Source organism: Ailuropoda melanoleuca, chromosome 4 (genome assembly GCF_002007445.2).
Source record: "Ailuropoda melanoleuca isolate Jingjing chromosome 4, ASM200744v2, whole genome shotgun sequence".
In the NCBI taxonomy this organism is placed as follows: domain Eukaryota; kingdom Metazoa; phylum Chordata; class Mammalia; order Carnivora; family Ursidae; genus Ailuropoda; species Ailuropoda melanoleuca.
The window spans coordinates 226,431-245,333 of NC_048221.1; the positions used below are offsets into that span (position 1 = coordinate 226,431).

General features: G+C 62.8%; 2 protein-coding genes and 1 long non-coding RNA gene across 8 annotated transcripts in view; 1 reads left to right on the forward strand and 2 right to left on the reverse strand.

The window, feature by feature from the left end:
- Positions 1–179, forward strand: part of HCN2 (hyperpolarization activated cyclic nucleotide gated potassium and sodium channel 2) — a gene marked incomplete at its 5' end in the record, with an annotated part of 19,119 nt that extends 18,940 nt beyond the window's left edge. The window contains 1 exon segment of the mRNA XM_034659995.1: positions 164–179. Within this exon segment, the coding sequence (XP_034515886.1) occupies positions 164–179 (16 nt within the window).
- A 385-nt stretch (positions 180–564) lies between these two features.
- Positions 565–13,513, reverse strand: POLRMT (RNA polymerase mitochondrial). 6 transcript variants are annotated; one of them, XM_011230199.2, is made up of 21 exons: positions 13,358–13,513; positions 12,724–12,822; positions 9,983–10,593; positions 7,535–7,665; positions 7,223–7,415; positions 6,436–6,585; positions 5,989–6,153; positions 5,730–5,900; positions 5,268–5,492; positions 4,332–5,120; positions 3,870–3,992; positions 3,453–3,575; positions 3,020–3,199; positions 2,713–2,799; positions 2,518–2,631; positions 2,367–2,419; positions 2,146–2,244; positions 1,250–1,322; positions 965–1,056; positions 810–880; positions 565–727 (listed from the first exon to the last, which is right to left on the reverse strand). In XM_011230199.2, the coding sequence occupies exons 1-21, from the start codon at positions 13,443–13,445 to the stop codon at positions 678–680; spliced, it is 3,687 nt and encodes a 1,228-aa protein (XP_011228501.2). In that variant the 5' UTR covers positions 13,446–13,513; the 3' UTR covers positions 565–677. The 6 variants fall into 6 exon arrangements, 5 of the variants coding, with proteins under 5 accessions (XP_011228501.2, XP_034513226.1, XP_034513225.1 ...); XM_034657335.1 differs by lacking the exon at positions 13,358–13,513 and adding an exon at positions 10,668–12,224; XM_034657334.1 differs by lacking the exon at positions 3,020–3,199.
- Positions 13,514–17,408: 3,895 nt separating this feature from the next.
- On the reverse strand, positions 17,409–18,809 carry LOC105239438. The gene is made up of 3 exons (XR_002143561.2): positions 18,641–18,809; positions 18,115–18,211; positions 17,409–17,722 (listed from the first exon to the last, which is right to left on the reverse strand). It is a non-coding gene; the product is annotated as an uncharacterized LOC105239438 (long non-coding RNA).
- Between the last annotated feature and the right edge of the window lie 94 nt (positions 18,810–18,903).

Here is an 18,903-nt window from a genome sequence, read left to right on the forward strand (position 1 = left end):
CCGCCCCCCCCACCCCCGGCGGCGGCCTCGCCTGCGCGCGTGCGAGCGAGGGGGCTCCCTTCACCTCGGTGCCTCAGTTCCCCCAACTGTGAAACGGGGACGGGGATGGCCCCGTGGCCGAAAGGAGATGGCTGTGGAGTCCTGCCCGCCCCCACCCTCGTAGGTGGCCCTTCCGATGAGGATTTGTTTTTTAAGTGCAATACTTGGCCCGCCGGCTTCCTGCTGCCCCCATCGCGCTCACGCAATAACCGGTCTGGCCCCCATCCACGCGCGTCCCGTGGTGACCTCCCCGGAGCGGGCACACCCAGCCCCCTCCAGCGCCCGGCGCCCAGGGGCTGGCAGTCCCGGCTGTGCCGGGGCGCGGGGGTGAGGCCGGGCCGCCGTCGTGATGAATGTACTGACGAGCCGAGGCAGCAGCGCCCCCACCGCGCTCCACGCCCCTAACCCCCACACCCCCATTCCGCGCAATAAACGACAGCATTGGCGTCCAGACTGCCAGCCTCTGATTGCTCGGCGCCAGGTCCCAGGAGGTCAGGCGCCCCGAGACCGGCGGAAGACACTCGCTCCCGTGGGTGACAACACGGCTTTATTTTACACTATGGTACAGGGCAGGCTGCCCGCGCGGCGCCTGGCTGGGGACGGGACGGGGCTGGGGACCACCGCTGGGGACCGCGGCCTCAGCTGAAGAAGTAAGTGGAGTGCTTCACCTGCTCCAGGTCGAAGGCCCCTGCGGAGCAGAGCAGACACTGTGGGGCGGCCCATGGCAGGACCCCACGCCCAGCGAGTACGCAGGAGGCCCCCGCTCCCACCTGTCTTGGGCACGGACTTCAGCGTGTCCTGCAGCTTGCCAAGCCACACGTTCTTGGAGTGCTTGGGGGACCTGAAGACGAGGGCGGGGTGAGGGTGAGGCCAAGCCGGCGGGGAGGGGTGGGCCCAGCCGCACGGGGGTTGGCGGGTACCTCACCTGGCGCCTGAACAGAATCGCTTCACCAGAAACCTGGACAGGTTGTGCAGGATGGGCTGGCTGTGCAGTTGGACAAACTGCTCCCGGCACACCTGGGGGGTGGGGGAGGGAGAGCGAGGGGCTGGGGCCAGCGGGACTGGGCCGCCGAGGTCAGGCGGGGTCCCCGCTCCCCTGCCCACCCCTGAGCTGATGGCCGGACCGAGGCTGAAAAGTGCCACAAGGCAAGGGCCATGGGATCAAGGGTGCCTGCTGCCATCTGGGGGGTGGGTACAGGGTGGACAGCACCTGGTTCATGACCTCCACGTCAGCCGCGTGGGTCCAGAAGCAGTCGTGCACGGAGACAAAGGTCAGGCCTTTCCTGCCACAGGGTAAGGGTCTCCTGTGAGGAGGGGGCTGCCCTTCGTGGTCCCTTCCCCCCTCCTGCTCCTTCCCTCCTCACCTCAAGCCCCCTCCCCTGGGGGGGCCCAGCCCCCCACCACTCGGCTTGCATGCTCACACCCCCCACCTGTCCCTGTGTGTCCCGCCCGCTGTGTGTCATGCTCGGCACATGGGTGGACAGTTCTCTTAGGAAGGAAACTCTTCGTCCCCCGTCATTCCCCCCCACCCCTACCCCCAGTCGCCGCAGCTGATACCGTCCCCCTCACCCCCACTACAGGGCTCCTGTGCCTCCAGACAGGTGGAAACAGAACGTGTCCCCAAACCCTGGCTCCTCTCTAACAAACTATCCACACACCTGCCCTGCTGCCCTGCTCGGCTGCCCCTAAGGGGCTCAGAGACCCAGACACCTATGCCCCCCCAGCAGGGCCCCCTCACCAGTCCTGTCAGAACTGGCTACACGGTGTGTGGCCAGCACTCACCTGGATGGGACCACAGGCACTTGTACTCAGAGCAACCACCCCTCCCTCCCAGGCCCAGCTAGCTGCTTCACCATCACTCACACCTCACTGCCTCAGGACCTTTACACATGCTCACACAGTCCTTTTCTGGGCAGCAGGTCCAACCACCCACACGGCTGGGGTCCTCACCTGCTGTAGGCCTCTGCCCTGGCCCCGACCCTGTCCGACCCGGCCTCCCAACCTGCCCCTGCCACTCCGTGGGTTCCCCCCGCGTCCCCGACCCCCTGGACGGGGCCTGCACGCACCAGATGACGACGAGAGCCGGGTGCGGTACGCGGGGCCCACCTGTAGCAGTGCAGGGCTGTCAGCATCATGTGAGAAGAGTCCAGCGAGTGGATGAAGTTGGGGGGGAAGCCATTCTTCTGTTTCAGCGTGTTGGGCTTTCTGGGGGGGGGAAGGGTTCAGGCGCCTCTAACCTGGCCCGACCTGGGGGCAGTCCCTGGCCATGCCCTCCCTCGGCCCAGGCCTATCCCCCCGCCCAGCCCAGGACCCCCACCGGCACTCACTGGGTGGTGTCCCCGCTCTGGCTGAAGGTTAGGCTCTGGATGCCGCCACTGATCTGCAGGGTTGGGGAAGGGAGGGTCATGAGTCCCCCCCCCACACACACACACACAGACACAGACACAGCCAGGGGGCGCTGCAGGGGGGCGCACGTACCAACACCTTGGAGTCCTGATGGTAGGGCTGGATGACGGGGATGCCCAGGGGTGTGACCCACTCCACGGCTGAGCCCGCGTGGGAGATGAGCCGGGCGCTCTCGGTCAGCCAGTGCTGTGGACGCAGGGCACAGGGCTCAGGGCAGGGCCCGATCAGGGGCAGCGTGCCAGGCCCAGGGAGGGAACGGGGACACACCTGGATGGCCCGGGTGCCCGAGAACATCTCCTGCAGGCTGTTGAACACCTGGCGCACCAGGTAGTGAGAGGCCTCCCACACGAACTCCTGGAGGGGTGCAGGATGGCGGTCAAAGCCAGGGTGGCCTCCCCACCCCGCCCCAGCCCAGGGACCTGGAGGAGCAGTGGAACGGACTTCCTCCTAGGGGTCCCCCAAAGCTGCTTGCCGTCCAGCAGCCAGGGGTTTGGGGGGCCGGGGGCGCGGGTGGGGCCGGGGGGACCGTCCCTCCCTCGCAGCGCAGGGACACCCAGAGCGCGTGACGGCGCACCTGGGGGAAGTTGCTGAGCTCCCGCAGGCGCCTCTCGATCTGCAGGCGGCCCCCGTAGCGGGTCACCCCGTACACCACGGTCATCACCGTCTGCTTGACCACCTTGCGGCTGATGAACCCCTCAAGCACTTGGGCCACCCGCACACCCCGTTCAGCGTCCTGCCTGCGGAACACCTCCACCTGGCAGGCGCCGGGGGTCAGCGGGAGGGCGCACGGACCCTCGGTCTCCACCACACCCACCCCACCCAGCAGCCCCACCAGGAGGCCCCCACAGTTCCCTTTTCTGACACCTTCCCCAGGAAGCCCACTCTGACTGCCCAGTCCCGTCACGGAGGACGCGTCAGAGACCACGGGACCTGCAAATGCAGGTGTTCATAAGATACAGACCCTGCGTGGGCTTGAGGAGAATGGGCAGGGGGGCCGCGGCACCCACCTGTGCGGCCACCCCACTGTACACATCCTGGGGCAGGTCCGAGGGCAGCAGGTTGACGGAGGCGGCCCCCACGCTGTCCCGGCCCAGGGCGGCGTAGTGCTGCAGGCCATTACAGGAGCCGTCCTGGGGCCGACGGGAGAGGGAGGGTCTGAGCAGGGCTGGCGAGAGTGACGCCGGGGAACAAGCCACAGCTCCAAGATCCCCCAGTGTACTGCTCACACCACCAGCTCGTGGGACCCCAGTGCAGAGGCAGGAAAACATGCCCATACGAGGTCACACTGCAAGGCTGGCCATACCTACTGGGGCTGGCCCCCACGCAGGGACACCAGCCAACGTGCAAGTGGGATCTGCAGGGACTGCAAGCCCCCCACCCCCGGGGCCAGGCACACCCCTACACCAGGGTCCCCAGCAGCTCACCTGGTGAACCGGGAAGTGAGAGACGTAGGCCGTGGGGTCGGCGGTGCGCACGGCTCGAGCGATCTCCATGCAGCAAGCCAGGGCTTGCCAGGGCTCATCCGCCTCCATCCACCACTTCCGGCCCTGACGGAGGGCAGAGTGGGGCTCAGGCCAGCCTGGGCGGGCAGGGTAGGGGTGACAGGAGTGACGGGCACGGAGGGAGACGTGGGAGCAGCCCTGCAGGAGCAGCCACGGGGCGGGGAAGGGTCTGGAGGAAGGACCGGCCTGGACGGGGAGGTGACAGGGCCGCAGAGGGAAGGGGACAGAAAGGACAAGGCCAGGAGCCCGTGCCCAGGGGCAGACGGCGGGGGGCTCGGAGGGAGGCCTTGGAGGGAGGGCCTGGGGTAGCCAGCACAGGGCACAGGCTGGGGGAGACGGAGAGGCGAGGCACAAGGGCCCCGCCAGTGCCCTCTGCACCCCTACCGTCATGGGCCGGTCGGCAGAGTCCAGGATGTCGTCCATGACCTCGTCCGCGAAGAGCAGGCGCGCCCGCAGGGGCTCGTGTTTCTTGAGCCCCGTGAGGTTGACCAAGTGGATCTTGAGCCAGTCAAGGCCGTGGGGGCCCAGCGGGCGGCCCTGGGCAAACTCGAGCAGGGCACGCGCCAGGTCGCTGCCCAGGTGGTTGAAGTGGGGCGGGCAGGGGTAGGTGCGGCCGCGGAAGTCCATGTTGTGAGGCAGCCAGAAGACGCGGTCCCGGAGGTGCTGGGCCAGGGAGAGGCGGTACAGGGCGTCCGAGCGCAGGCTGTGCATCTCCCGTGCCACCTTCAGGCAGCGGGCCACCTCCCGCCGCACCTCGGCCTTCTGGGCGGACGAGGCGCTGGGCGGCAGGCGGCCATCGGGTGGCCGCGGTGCCTCAGAAGGCGGGGCCGGCACACCCAGGCGGGGGCAGCCCTTGGCGGTGAAGAGCTCCAGGACCAGGTCCAGCACGCGCCCGTTGACGCGCCAGGCGCAGTTGCCCAGCTGCGTGAGGGCGTCCAGGGCGCCGTGCAGCTCGGCGGGCGGGCAGCTGTCCAGCAGACGCTGGTGCTGCATGGTGCCCTCCAGCGAGCGCATGAGCTTGGTGGGGCTCAGCAGGAAGGCACCCGTGTGCGGCGACATCCAGGGCAGCGGCGGGCACAGCATGGGCACCTCGGCCGCCTCGAAGGTCAGCGTGTGCTCCGCGGCCACCGCCAGCAGCTCGGTGAAGGCCGGGTGTGGCTTCAGGATCCCGATCTGGGGGCGAGGCAGGCAAAGATGGCTCCAGGGGCCGACCACCCCGAAGGACCCACCACGAGCGGGCAGAGGACCCCAGCGGGGCCGAGCATCCCCCCAGCACCCGGAGCCCCCAGCCTCGCCTCTCGGGTGCCCGAGGCCGCCCACCTGGCGGAAGCTGCGGAAGGAGTACACGTGGTAGAGCACGGGGATGAGCGTGCAGGAGCCCTGTGGGGTGACCAGGCTGCCGGGCATGCGCACGACCTCCACCAGCACCTCGGCTAGCTTCTTGCCCAGCTGTACCAGCACAGGCAGGGGCCAGGGCTGCTCGTGGGGGGCCGCGGGCGCCCCCAGTGCCTCCCAGTACTGCCGCGGCAAGGGGGGCGCCGCCACCTGGGGGTGGGAGAGCAGGTCAGGGACCGGGACTCGGGCCCAGAGCTGACCACCCCCAGTCACCCCGAGGGCGGGACGACAGAGGCAGCGGAGGCAGCGAGGCCCGGGGGCAAACCCGGCTGCCCCACTGGGGAGGGCAGCGGGCAGGGGACCTGCGCCCCGGACCTCGGTTTCTCCACCTGGAAACGCAGCCGCGCCGCCCCACCTGCGGACAGCCCCCCACGATCCGGGCCTCACCTGGGTGTCGGAGGCCAGCAGGTGCAGGTAGCGGTAGTAGCGCCGCTGCAACGCCCGCACCTGGCTGCTCAGCTGCTTCCTCTGCACCGTGTGCCGGTTGAAGACGCGCAGGCCCAGCTGCTGTGCCAGGGAGAGGAGCGACTCTCCCTGCGGGGGCAGCACCTGGAGGGTCTGGGGGCGGCACCGTGAGCCCCAGGCCCGGCCCCTCAACCCCCCAGCCCCCAGCGTGCCCTGCACGCCCCCCGCCCCAAGGCCCCACCTGCAGCAGCAGCTCGGCGAGCTCCCTCTCGCTCAGCACGCACAGGTACGGGAAGATGGTGGAGCGGCAGGAGCGGGCAGCCTGGGCCTCGCTGGCCTTCAGTTCCTGCAGCCCGAGGCACAGTGCCTCCGCCCACTCGGCCCGCAGCTGCTTTAGGGTGTCCCGCTGCGGGGGACCGACACAGGCATCGCCACCATACCCTCTAGGCCCTCGGGGGCAGGGACCCCGAGCTCACAGGCGCCTCGGAAGGGGCGTCCGGAGCCACGTGGCCGCCTCGCGCCCTTCCTACGCCTCTAGGTGGGAGGTGGGCACACGGCCTACCCTGGCTCTGCGGAGGCGGGGAGAGGGGGCTGCGACGCGGCAGCAACCCCACGGGCTTCCCCTCGCGGGCAGGGGCCCGCGCCCGCCCGCCCAGACAAGGGGGTGTGACCTGGCCGGGGTCCTCACCGCCTGCAGGACCTCCTCGGTCGGCACCCGGGCCTTCTCCACGGACTCCACGGTGACGGTGGTGGCCAGCTCCATGCGCAGCTGCTCCCGGAAGAGCTTCTGCAGCGACTGCAGCGGCAGGTGCAGCTTTGGGTACGACACGGGCCCGCTCTGCCGGTGCGGACAGGCAGGAGGTGAGGCCCGGGGCTGCTGGCCACCCTGCCCTTCTGCACCCCCACCCAGCAGCCCCGTCCACGAGGCTGGGAGGAAGCAAGGCACCGAGCACGTGACAGCCGCCCTGGCTCACGCGCCCAGCACGGGCTGGCCTCGCTCGGCAGGAGCTGGGACAGCCTGGGGGGACACGGTTCGAGGCCCTGGATGCACGCTTTGTCTTTAAACCAGGGACCGTGTGAATGTGTGACCTGCCCAAAAATAGATCAATTGGAAACAGCGCCACCCGACCCACGGAGAATCACGAACAGGTCTACAGAGAGCAGCATGACTCACAGTCCCGAGCGCTCGGAGCCCCTCTGCCCGCCTGGGCCCAGGACACCGACCACCGGCTCTGCCTGGAGCTGCGCCTCCAGGTGGGAAGCCAACCCCAGCACGGCTATGGCACCTCCCTTTAGGGTCACGGCCCCCCAGAGCCAGGACTTGCCAGCTCTGGCTTGTCCGGCCTCTGACGAGCAGGTATAGGTGTTCCTCGGAGAGAAAAGGAGGGGCCGAGGCCCCTGCAGCAAGGACAGGGCGGTCCCGGCTAGTCCCCCACACGACACAACCCCACCTATGGGCGTTAGGGCCTGCTGACCTTGGCATAGATCTCCCTGAGCAGTGGTGAGGTGTTGACCTGGGGTGGGGGCCGTGGCGGGGGCGGCGGGCTAAAGGTGGGCTGGGCCTTGCGCACGGCCTTCAGGACCACGGCCTGCTCCTCCTGGCGCAGGGGCACGCTGGTGAAGAGCCCCTGCAGCTTCAGCCCGTCCCGGGCCATCTGGTCCAGACACCTGCAGGGGGCACACGGTGGGCGCAGACTCAGGCGAGTGATGGGTCTCGGCGCCAGGTGGCCGCAGGGGCCTGTGGAGGGGGGGACCAGCCCCCAGAAAGGGCCGGGCTGCCCACCCACCTCTGGATGGTGCTGGTGTCCTGGTCCAGCCGTCCCATGCACTGCAGGGCGGCTGCATAGGACAACAGGTCTGGGGTGAGGCCAGCGTCTTTCACCATGAAGAACACGTAAACCAGCTCTTTGAAGGAGCCCTGGGGAGACCAAGTGGGGGTGAGGGTCTGGGGGTGACCCTCGAGACCCCTCTCTATGGCCAACAAATCAGGCAGGACAAGGCTCACTGGCCAGGCCGTTTCCGTGCGCCCCTGGGTGCGGCGCCCGCGAGCGAGGACACGGGGCGGGGGCGGGGGCGGGCGTCCTGAGGGGGCCGCGTTATCACTTCTATCTCACGAACGCGCACGCGCACAGCTTCAGCCTCACGACAAGGCTCCCAGGTGTGATCTGCGGAGAACCCGCCCCGCGTCTGGCGGTTTTCCGCCTACTCTTCGTCCGCCTGCTTGGAGCTCGGCACTTCCCACATCCTGAGATCCTCTCTCACGCGGGTGCCGTGGCTCTCATTCCCCGTCCCCACCCGTGTCCGGGAAGTGGCTAATTCCCCTTGCGTGCGTGGGGGTTAGGAGTGCTGCCGCAGAGCCTTTCAGGAAAGCAGCGCTCCAGCACTCTCCCACCCGCGGCCCTGCTGCCCAAATCTGACAGGTGCTGTCCCATCGGGGACCACGGTCCCGGCACCCAGGCTCTGAGGGGCTGCCCTCCTCGCAGTCAGCAGCCATGCACAGTCGCTCTGCGGATCTTCAGCTCTTCAAGGGCTTAGGGGCCATGGCTGGTGCAGACGAGGAATACTTCCAATGCTGAAAGTTCTACCCAACTGCGCTGGCCTAGAATAAGTGTGTCCATCCCACGTGGACAGACCTCGGTAAGGCCATCAACACGACAACACACGCTTCTGAAGTTCGCGTGTTCTCCTGTCCTTGTCCTAAACACAGATAGTAGTCAAAGCCGTGAATAAGGTCCCTCCATTTTCCGGACAATCCAGCAGGGTTCCTTGCTTTACAGATGGGGAAACTGAGGCTCAGAGAGGAGTGAGCAGTGCGGGCCACACAGTGGGCACGTGGCAGAAACGGGACTCCAACATGGGTCTGGGTGAAAGCCAAGCCCTGTCACATACGTGGACTGCCCAGAAGCAATGACTGGCGAAGCCAGTGATGGCTGTGAAGTCTGTGTACGGTGCAGAACGGGGCCTGGAGCGGGCTGGCTGGTGCACCCCCACATTCACACCCACCCGGACCTCAGACTAGGGGCGCTACTGGGAAACAGGATCTTTGCTGATGGAACTAGTTATGAGGCCATCTGCAGGAGAGCGTCTCATTTGTAAGGTGTCTGTGTGACCAGGAAGGCAGACCCTGGAGGGACACGGCCACAGGCGAAGGACTGCAGGCACCACGGAGACCTGGGAGAGGCAGGAAAGACCCTCCCCAAAGCCCCCGGAGTGTGCGCGACGCTGCTATGCTTGGATCTGGGACTGAAGGAAAGTAAATCCCCAGCACTTACAGCCGCCCCGATTTCGGTCATTTGTCCCAGGGACCGCAGGAAGCTCACGCACAGGCTCCTGGCAGGCATGTTCCACTGTAAACGGGGATCTTTGCTGGCGGACCTGGAGGGCTTGTGACCTTGGATGGGAGAACACGGTTCTCCTGCGTTCACTAACTCCCTAAATCTAGCGCACCTCCCAGGGATGAGTGTGGGCAAGAGACCGCCTGCGGACACCGGGCATCTTCGCGTCACGTCACAGTCCAGCGCACATGTACGAGAGACAGTGGCTCCTGGGCCTGCCGCCCAGTCCGTGCAGGAGGCGCGGCCCAGTCTCCACCGCGAGCCCACCTTCCTGTGCTCACACCTGTGTCTTCACACGACCGTCTCCTTCGCGGGCCTGTGCGGTTCCCGCTGGCCCTTAAACCGGACTGCAGGTGCAGGGGAGGGAGGAGGCAGGGCAGCTGGCCCCTTGCAAGGCCCCGTACACAACGCTCCCCTGAGCCACCAGAAAAGACGACACCGCTGGGGACATTGAGAACACTTGGAAAGACATGGGAAACAGCTAGAGCAGAGCCCAGAGGGAAGTTCAGAGCCACAGACGCCCGTGTTCAAGAAAGAAGGGTCGTGACAGCAGAGCCTAAGACCCCACCTCAGGGAACTAGACTAAAGCATCAAGGTCACGGTGTCGAGGAAGGGGGACGCCAGACGGTACAGAAGCCCCAGCCTAGTAGTCCAAAGAAACCCTAAAACTTTAGCTGGATTTCTTCCTTTCTTGGTTGTTTGCAAAATTTCTGCCGAGGGACATGCGTGATTTAAGCTTGACGAGCCCGAGAGAATCGTTAAGACGGTAACAAGCAGAAAGAGCAGGGCTCACATCTAAGCGCCACTCGGGCCTCTACTCCCACCGCCAGCAGGCAGGGGAGGGACTCCCGCCGAGACGCCCCCCCTACCCCCCGCCCAAGTCCCAGAGCCACGGCTCACCTTGCGAGCCCAGCCGAGCATGACGGTGTTGTACATGGCCAGCGTGAGCCGCTGCTGCTGCCGGGACCGGCCGTGGTAGGTGACCAGCACGTGGTGGGCGAGAGGCAGGTGGTCCGTGAGCAGGCAGCACTCGAGGAAGGCCAGGAGCCTCTGCTGCCGGATCTCCTGCTGCACGGAGGCGCTCCCGGCCTTGGGGGCCTGCTCCACCTCGGGGCTCAGCTTCCGGGGGGCCTCCTGCAGCAGCCACACCAGCTGCTCCTCCCAGAGGCCCTCGGGGACCTCCTGCTCCCAGTGTTGCAGGCGACCGGCCAGCTGGGTGTCCAGCAGGCGGGGCGCCACCCGCAGCTTGTACTCACAAGCCAGCTGCTGGGCTCGCACCTGCAGCTTCAGCTCCAACTGCTGCTTGCGTTTCTGCATCGCAAACTTCTCCTGGTCCAGTTTCTGGGCCCAGCGGCCACCGAGTTCCTCGGCGGTGCCCTCAGGCCCTGCCTGGGCCTTCCCGGGGGGCTGGAGACGGGCAGATGCTCGGAGTCCTTGAGCCACGCCGACCCTCTTCACCGTGGCCTCCGACACACACTCGGCCTGCAGCTGCCGCACCCGTGCCTCAAGCACTGTGGGGGCAAAGGGCAAGGATGTCGGGGGGACCCCACGCAAGCCCCAATTTCCCTAGACCCTCTGGTCTCACCTGCTCCTGAGGCTTCGGCTTTATGTGTTTGATGACGACTCCCTCGTGTCCCCCGATTTTCAGGCACCTGCTCAGCACCTGTCTGTCTGAGCCTCTCTCGAACTCAACTTCCCCAACAAGCTCCTGGTGTCCCCCCAAAACCTGCTCCTCCACATCTGTCACTGGCAGTGCCGTCCTTGCAGGTGCTCAGCCGGAAACCCCAGGGTCGTCTAGGCCTCTCTTCCTCTATCCACATCCGGTCTGTCAGCACACCCTCAGGGGTGTGCCTCTGCCTTCAAAATCTACCCAGGTGCCTGGATGCCCCCTGCCCTCACTTCCTCCCACTCCACTGCAGCCACAATGGCCTCAGGGCCTTTGCAAACGCTGTTCCTGATGGGTATGAGTGGCTGAGTTTCCCGCAGAGCCGTGGTTCAGCTGCTAGCCCTGAGCCACAATGACTTTACACCTCACGGGGGTCCCCAGCAGATCAACACACGACCTTGTTCTATGTCTTTCTGCTTGAAACACCTTATTTCACGTATACGTTGATTCACAAACACTGAACCCACAGCCAACAACACTGTAACCCACACCTGCACAAATATATTTTCCCCAAAAGGCACCTCACAGCCTTGTGCTGTGAGCTTAGAACATTAGAAAGCACCACTACGCTTGGGGCCACTTTGAACAGCAAAATCACCAACAAAAGTGCAAAAATGCAAAAATAGCGTGCCTGGGTGACTCGGCTGAGAGTCCAACCAGGCTCAGGTCACAATCTCAGGGTCACGAGATTGAGCCCTGCATCACAGGGCTCTGTGCCCAGCAGGGAGTCTGCTTGAGATCCTCTCTCTCTCTGCCCCTCCCTGCCTCTCCAACAAATTCAGATTTAAACTAAAAACAACGTGACACTAAATGCACCTCGGAAAGGGCACCTGTTTACAGTATGCACGAAGCAGGAAGACAGTGTGTCGCCTGGTTCAGTACCAGCTGGGGGCAGGCATGTTCCACCACTCGTGTTTGCCGCTGTGCACGTGTCTACAAGTAACTAGGGGAGCGACTGAGTACTGATTTCAGAGTTACACGTCAACTTTGCAAATACTACTGCGGACCAACTGTATCTGCCCCTTGCCTGTGCCCCTCCCACTGGACTCCAGCTGACAGAAGAGCTGGCCCCACACAGCAGGGGCTCAGCGAAGGTTTGCTGAAATAAAGTGTAAAGACAGGGTGACCTTGGCCCTTAGAGCGCGCCAACACCCGGCCCACACACTGGAGCAGGGCAGCAACATCAGAGCTGACCTGGCAGCCACAGCTCCTTCTGGCTGAGAAGGCAGGCAAAGGCCACAGGAATCTGTGCCCTCAGTGGGGGTGGGGTGGGGGTGGGTGTCTATTCTGTGTGAGAGGAAACAGTTGGAGGGTTTTAAGACTGGAGGGTGACATAATGTGATTCAGACTTCTAGAACCTTCCTACAGTTGAATAATGGTATCCGGGCTTTGCTTTAAAATAACTAGGTGCTGGGTAAGAAAGGCAAGGCTGCAGTTGAGGGTGGTGGTAATTCACTTCTGCATGTTTGGAATTTCCTGAAATAAAGTTTTCCTTTTCAGAGGCTCTCCCACCCCACCACTGGCTGGTGAAGGGGAAGCAGGATGTACTGGACATGGTCTGGGGGGTGCTGGGACTGAGCTGTTATGAAGATGGGAGGACCCTTACTGGGCCCCTTTGGGTGCCCAAGCCCAGGAAGCCAAGCCCAGCCCCATGGGACAATTCAGGGTTCGAATCCTGGCTCTGCATGGGCAGCTGCGAGTAGCCTCGGCCCAGCCTCCCCAGCCACAACTTTGGGCCTCAACTCTCTCACCTGGAAAGCAGGAGCACCTGCTGGGTTTAGAGAAGGGGGAAACACTAAGTGGGCCTTCTGTCATCATCCTCATGGGACCATGTCAGTTACCCCCATTCTACAGCATGACATCCCTTCTCACAGGATCACTGTCAGGAACCAGGGAGATAACCCCAGCAGAGTGGCCCACACAGGGGGAAGTGGGGAGGGGCTTCAGGCGCCAAGCCTTGGGGGTCTGGGCTCACCCTCCAGCAGCTCCGCGTGGCCCCAGTCCCTCTGGTGGTCTTGCTCACAAGGGCTGGCAGAGGAGCGCCTTCTGCGGCCCCAGACACCACTGAGTGCCCCTGTGGGTGACAAAGAGAGGCTGCGAGAGGCAGAAGGAGGCCCGGCGCCTGGGGGCGGGGGGGGGCTGGGAGGTCCTCAAACTGGCGGAAACAGCAGGATCCGGGGGCAAAAGAGCTCTAAGCTCAGTGGAAAACGTCGGTGGTCACAGGCCTCGCATTGAAAAGAAACCAATAGGTCAAAGGTGAAGGGGACCTCAGAGCAAGGAAAATTTGGCTGTGGGACCGAAGATAACGGGTTCCTCGAACTAAAGGTGCAGTGAGTTCAAAGGTCAAGGGCCCTAAGTCTCAAATAAGGGATCAGGGGACTCCAAAAGAAACCAGGACTCAACGTCAAAGCGCTCTGCCGATCCCCGTCCGGAGAGTGGCTCAAGGGTGAGTGAAAGCGGGGTCCAGTCACTGGGTTCCCCAAAACCAGAACCCCATAGGGACAAAAGGCAAAGGTAGGGAGTGGCTGGATCCCGACGGCCTACGGCCGCAGGGGGAGACGAGCGGCGGCAGTGGCCGCGGCGTCACCCCCCGGCCTCCCCCGCGTTACCTTCCTCGGCCAAGGGGCCGGGACGGCCCGCCGGCCACAGGGCCCTCCGGAAACCGGACGCGCTGTGGCCCCAGCGCAGCGCCAACATGCCGCACACTGCCCGCAGCGCCGCCCGCGCCGCCCGCACTGCGCCTGCGCCGCCGCGCCTGCCGGGAGTTGTAGTCTCACAGGCTACGGAAGCTGCGAAGGGACCGCGCGGAGGGAGGAGGGCACCGGAACCACAATTCCCAGGGAGCAGCGGGGCCCCGGAAGCTCGGGGCATGCGCCAAAAGAGCCCTCTAATTGGCTCTTCCCGCTGTCAAGAAGGGGCGGGACAGAGCCGTTGCTTGGGTAACCGCGTGACTCTAAGCCGTCTTTGGGAGGACCAGGAAGCCGGGTTTTTCGGGGGTTTTTTTGTTTTTTTGTTTTTTTTAAAAGGAATAGTTAGGACGGCGTTCTGCAATTTAGCGATTCCTGTCTGCGATTTTCACTGCTCCGACGTCGACTTTGGGGCGGGAGCTATGTATCGCGGAGGAAGACGAGATTGGGAGATGTCGAGCCCCAAAAGTAGGCAGATCGCCGTGCCCCAAAACCAGGGGCAGCTGGGCTGTCGCGTTTCCGGGACATCTCCCTTGGCCACTCCCTCCAGTCTCAGTTTCCCCAATAGTCAGCTCTCAAGCTCCCAAGGACAGGAGCAGAGCGGGCGCCTAGAGCACACGAACTTACGGAGTTGATCTGATGACGAATGGAGTGAGAAAATCCTCGGAGCCTGGGGATGCCCAGCTTGGCCTTCAGGGTGTCACCCCTCCGGCTTTAGAATCAGACCCGGAAAGCACTGGGGAAACTGACGCCGGGGGAGGGGCGCATCAGCTGGCATGGGAAGGAAGAGAAGAATGTGTGGGGTAAGTGTGTTCCAGGCGGCGTTTGCAGCAAGTGCAAAGGCCCTGAGGCAGAGTCAAGTGCGGCCAGCTGGAGGAACTTGGGCCGAGTCAGAGTTAGAGGAAGCCCAGACAGACTAGAGGGTCTCTTGGGCGCAACCACAGCGGGCCTTAGGGGCCTGGGCTCAAGATGCCACCTCCCGCAGATACTCAAACTTGCTTACCCCATTAGCCCAGAGTGGAAGCTGGACCTGTGCTCTGGAAGGGCCATCCTCCCGGGCCTGGCGGCCTCTTGACAGCACATTCCAGACGCAGCTGCCCACGCGGGCCTGTGCATTATGATTCCACCGGCTGGGAATGTTTTCAACAGACTGCAGCGTCCTCTCAAACCTGCCCCAGCCCACTCCCAGATGCCCTAGGGGCCTCGACCTCAGATCTGACTCACACCTGGGAGTGCCTTCCTGGCCCTGGGGGGCTGAATCAGTTGGAGCTGGTCTCCCAAGACCTAGAGACATCCCCTCGGCCCCCCATAGTCTGGCAGAGCCAGAAACCTAGGCAACACTTGGGAATTCTTTATGCCTCCATTCCCTGCTCTGTTCCTTGGGACATCAGGTGCCCTCAACCAGTGTTTCCCCAAGAGCCGGGCTCCAGGAACTCAGCAGTGAGAAAGTTATTCTTCCTGCTCCCACTGGAACATGGGAGGTCTCACCCAGTGCCTGCCTGTTTCCGGCGCCTACCTCAGCTCTCTGGCTGTGATGTCACACGGTTCTCTCCTCACAACGTTTCCTGTTATGGCTTATTGTCATCACGTCAGTGTGTGGCTCTGGTTTTCCACTCCTGATGGTGAGATCAACTTTTCTTGTAAAACGTAAGCAAGAAAAATGGGAATAACACACAAGACTGGTGGATGGAGGTCTGACTAAATGGGAAACACAGCGTCAGAGGTTGGAGTTTGGGCGACGCCATGTTTCAGAAACTGCTTGCTTATGTCGGGTTCTCACCCAGAATGTTTTGTCTGATTCGTTTCATGAGACGTTCAGATGAACCTTGCCATATCGAGAAAGGCAAGGGTCTCCAGATGGAAGGAGAGGGTATCGGATCCCTGAGACTCTCTGTAGTCAATTACCACAAACTGGGGCGCCTGGGTGGTACCGTTGGTTTCGGCTCAGGTCGTGATCTCAGGGTCGAGGAATCGAGCCCCGAGTCGGGACTCCGTGCTCAGCAGGGAGTCTGCTTGAGACTCTCTCCTCCCCCTGCTCATGCTCTCTCTAAAAATAAATAAATAAGTAAATCTTTAAAAAAAATAAATGAATTGCCACACACCTACTGCCTTCAGCAACAGAAATGTGTTCTCATTTCTGGAGACCAACATCAGTATCTGCGGGCTGAAATCAAGGGGTTGCAGGGCTGAGCTCCCACCGGAAGCTCAAGGCGGGGGGTCCTCCAGGCATCCCTCCGCGTGTGGCTGGCCCCTCCAGTCTCTGCCTCCGGGGTCATGTGGCCTCCTCTGTGTCTATGTCAGATCTCCCTGTGTTTCTGTCTTGTAAGGACACTTGTGACAGTATTCGGGGCCTGCTAGGATGGGTTCCTCATCTGACAATATTAATTTAATTGTATTTTCCCAGACTCCAAATGAGGCAAAATTCACAGGTTCCTGGGATGAGAATGTGGACACATCTTCGGGGGCCTTTATTCAGCTGGTCAGAGACTACCCTGGGTCTGTGACAAGGGGAAAAAGCTATTCTAGGGCACTGTGGGGACAACAGGGGCCGTCTGAGCATGGACGGTGGATCAGATTACAGCTTGGTTATGATCGAAGACCTTGCCTACAGGAAATACGTCCACGGGTTTAGAGGCAAAGTGGCACCATCTCTGTGGCTTGTTCTCAAACATCCACTTACATAAAAAGATTACAAGTGTGCGTTTTTTGAGGTATGATGTCAACGGTGCACACGTCAAGAATACAGCTCAGTTTTCACAAACCTGACACACAAGTGTCCCAAAAGACACCCAGCCCCCAGAACCCCTCCCACCCCCCCATCGCTGGCCCTCAGGGCGATACCCCATCCTGATGCCTCACGCCAGAGTTGGTTTTGCCCGTTGGAGACTGTGACATAAGCGGACCTCCTCTGTGTCAGGCTGCTTCTACTCATCCTGCCTGGGATTCGTCCACACTGCTGTTTCCTGGGCACAGAATTCCCTGGTTCAAGTTTGCTACGGTGTATTTACCCATCCTCCTGCTGATGGAGAGCAAAACGAATATCCCATGGAGTCCGGGAACGCAGGAATAGTGTGCACACAGGGCTGTGCTTACAGCGTTTCTGTAGGCTTGAGGTCTCAAAAACCCGCAACGAGACACCACTTTGCCCCCGTTAAGATGGCTGTAGCCAAAACCATGGGCAATCACAGCGTCTCAAGAATGTGCAGAAATCGGAACGCTCACGCACTGCTGGCGGGAGCGGACAGGGCAGCCGCCGTGGAAGAGAGTCTGGCAGTTCCTGGAAAACTGAAACATGACCCAACAGTTCTACTCCTGTACAAAGACACGAGAGAAATGAAAACACGCGTCCACGTGAAGACCTGCACACCCAAGTCCAGGGCAACACAGTCCACAGCAGCCAAAAGGTAGAAACGAGGGGCGCCTGGGTGCTCAGTCATTGGGCGTCTGCCTTCGGCTCAGGTCAAGATCCCAGCATTCCGGCATCGAGCCCCGCGTCGGGCTCCGTGCTCAGCAGGAAGCCTGCTTCTCCCTCTCCCACTTCCCCCCCGCTTGTGTTCCCTTTCTCGCTGCCTCTCTCTGTGTCAAATAAATAAATAAAATCTTTAAAAAAAAAAAAAAAGGTAGAAACGACCAAGTGTCTGTCGATACGTAAATGATACAGACCATGTGTCCACCACGGACGGGAGCGTCCCTCGACCACGAGCAGGAGCGAGGCGTGCACACGCGCTGCCCTGAGGATGGACCCGAGCCCACGACACTCAGGGAGGGAACCAGACACAGAAGGCCCCACGGCGTGTGAGTCCACGTGTGTGACACGTCCAGAACAGGCTCCTCCACGGATGGGAAGGGGGCTCGTGGGGGCCTGGGGCTGGGGAGGACCGGGAGTGACGGCTGATGGTTTTCTTTTAAGCTGACGGACTGTTCTGGAACTAGACAGAGGTGATGGCTGACAACTGTACTGGAAACACTGAGCTGAACACTTCATGGGTGAACTGTGTGGTATGTGAATTATATTTCAATGAAGCTGTTATTAAGCTCCAACAACACCCGAGGCAGGACAGCTTCCTGGGCGCGGGTCCCACCCCCATCACACAGAGCCCCGGAGATTGTCTTCCTGGGGGGCAGGGTGGGGACACTCCAGGGAGGACGAAGTTTCTGGCTGGTGGGAATCAGGGTGCTATTCCAAGTTTGTGCACTGCGCCCCCTGCCCTGCGAGGTTGTGGATTACCTCATCCCAGCCTTCCAGGCTTCTCTCCCTCGCCCGTTTTCCAGAGGCAGCACTGAGACCTGGGGAAGTGACACAAACATGCAGGATCCCTCAGGTACTAGCCTCAAGGCTCCGAGTGTGGGGACACCCTCTCCCATCTCAGTCCTGGGGTCCTGTGGCTTGGGCACACCCCATACGTGACCCCCCTGGGACCAGGAAGAAGGATCAGGGAATCCCCAGAGCCACCAGGAAGACGTCCCGGCTTCTGGCCAGACCGGTTACCCCTCCAGCACTCCACTGGGCCAGGCCTGTCACCTTGTCTTCACCTGGGTGCTATTTAAAGGTGCCACCTGGAGCCCTGGCTGTAGGACTGAGCCTATGGGAGCAGAGGGGCAGGGACTGGAGCCCTGGGATGTGTCCTATGTGGGGCCTTGGGGAAGGTGCTGACCCACTCAGGCCTCAGTTTCCCCACCTGTCAATGACGGCTCTCGGCTCTGAGTCTGTAAGGTTCACTGTGCTCCTCTCAGGATCCAGGGCACAGGGTGGCTCCCAGTGGGGCTTGGGTGTGTCTGTAAATGATGAGCAGGGATAGGTATAAATGGAGCCACCCTCCCCGGACTTGCAGCTCTGGCCGACGCTGGGGACGGGGTGCTGGCCCCAGTCATCATCCATGCCCCTGTCAGCTGGCCACAGACATGCGCACATGTCCATCCACCATCAGCCCCCTTCCTGCCCACAGCACCCCATCCCTTCCCCTGCCCAGTACCGGTATGCACGATGTTCCCTCTGCCCACGTGTCCCCCCATGCCCACCCGTCAGTGAAGACTCTGCCGCGGGGGCCTGGCTCTTAGGGAGCGTCAGTTTGGAGGGCAGACGAGTCCACCCGGGACATGCCCCGTGCAGAGGCCTGGCTGCCACAGACATGCAGACCAGAAGCTATCCCCCCGTCTCTGATCCCTGAGCCGCTCCGTTGCTCCCTGTCTCTCCGTCCAACTTACTGTCTCTCACAGATCGGTCTCTCCCTGCAGCTGTCTGTGTCTCTGTCTCCCTCCGTGTCTCCGCGGGCTCACCTCTCTCACACCCACACCCCCGCAGCCCCTGCAGGCTAAGCCGGTGACTCACGGACACGCACCGCCCTCCCCACCCCGCAAGACAAACACGCGCGGAGGCCGGAGAGTTTTCCCCAACGGGCCCCGCCCCGCATCCTGGCCCCGCCCCAGTGGTCTCGTTGCCCCGCCCCCTGCGGCCCTGGCCGCGCCCC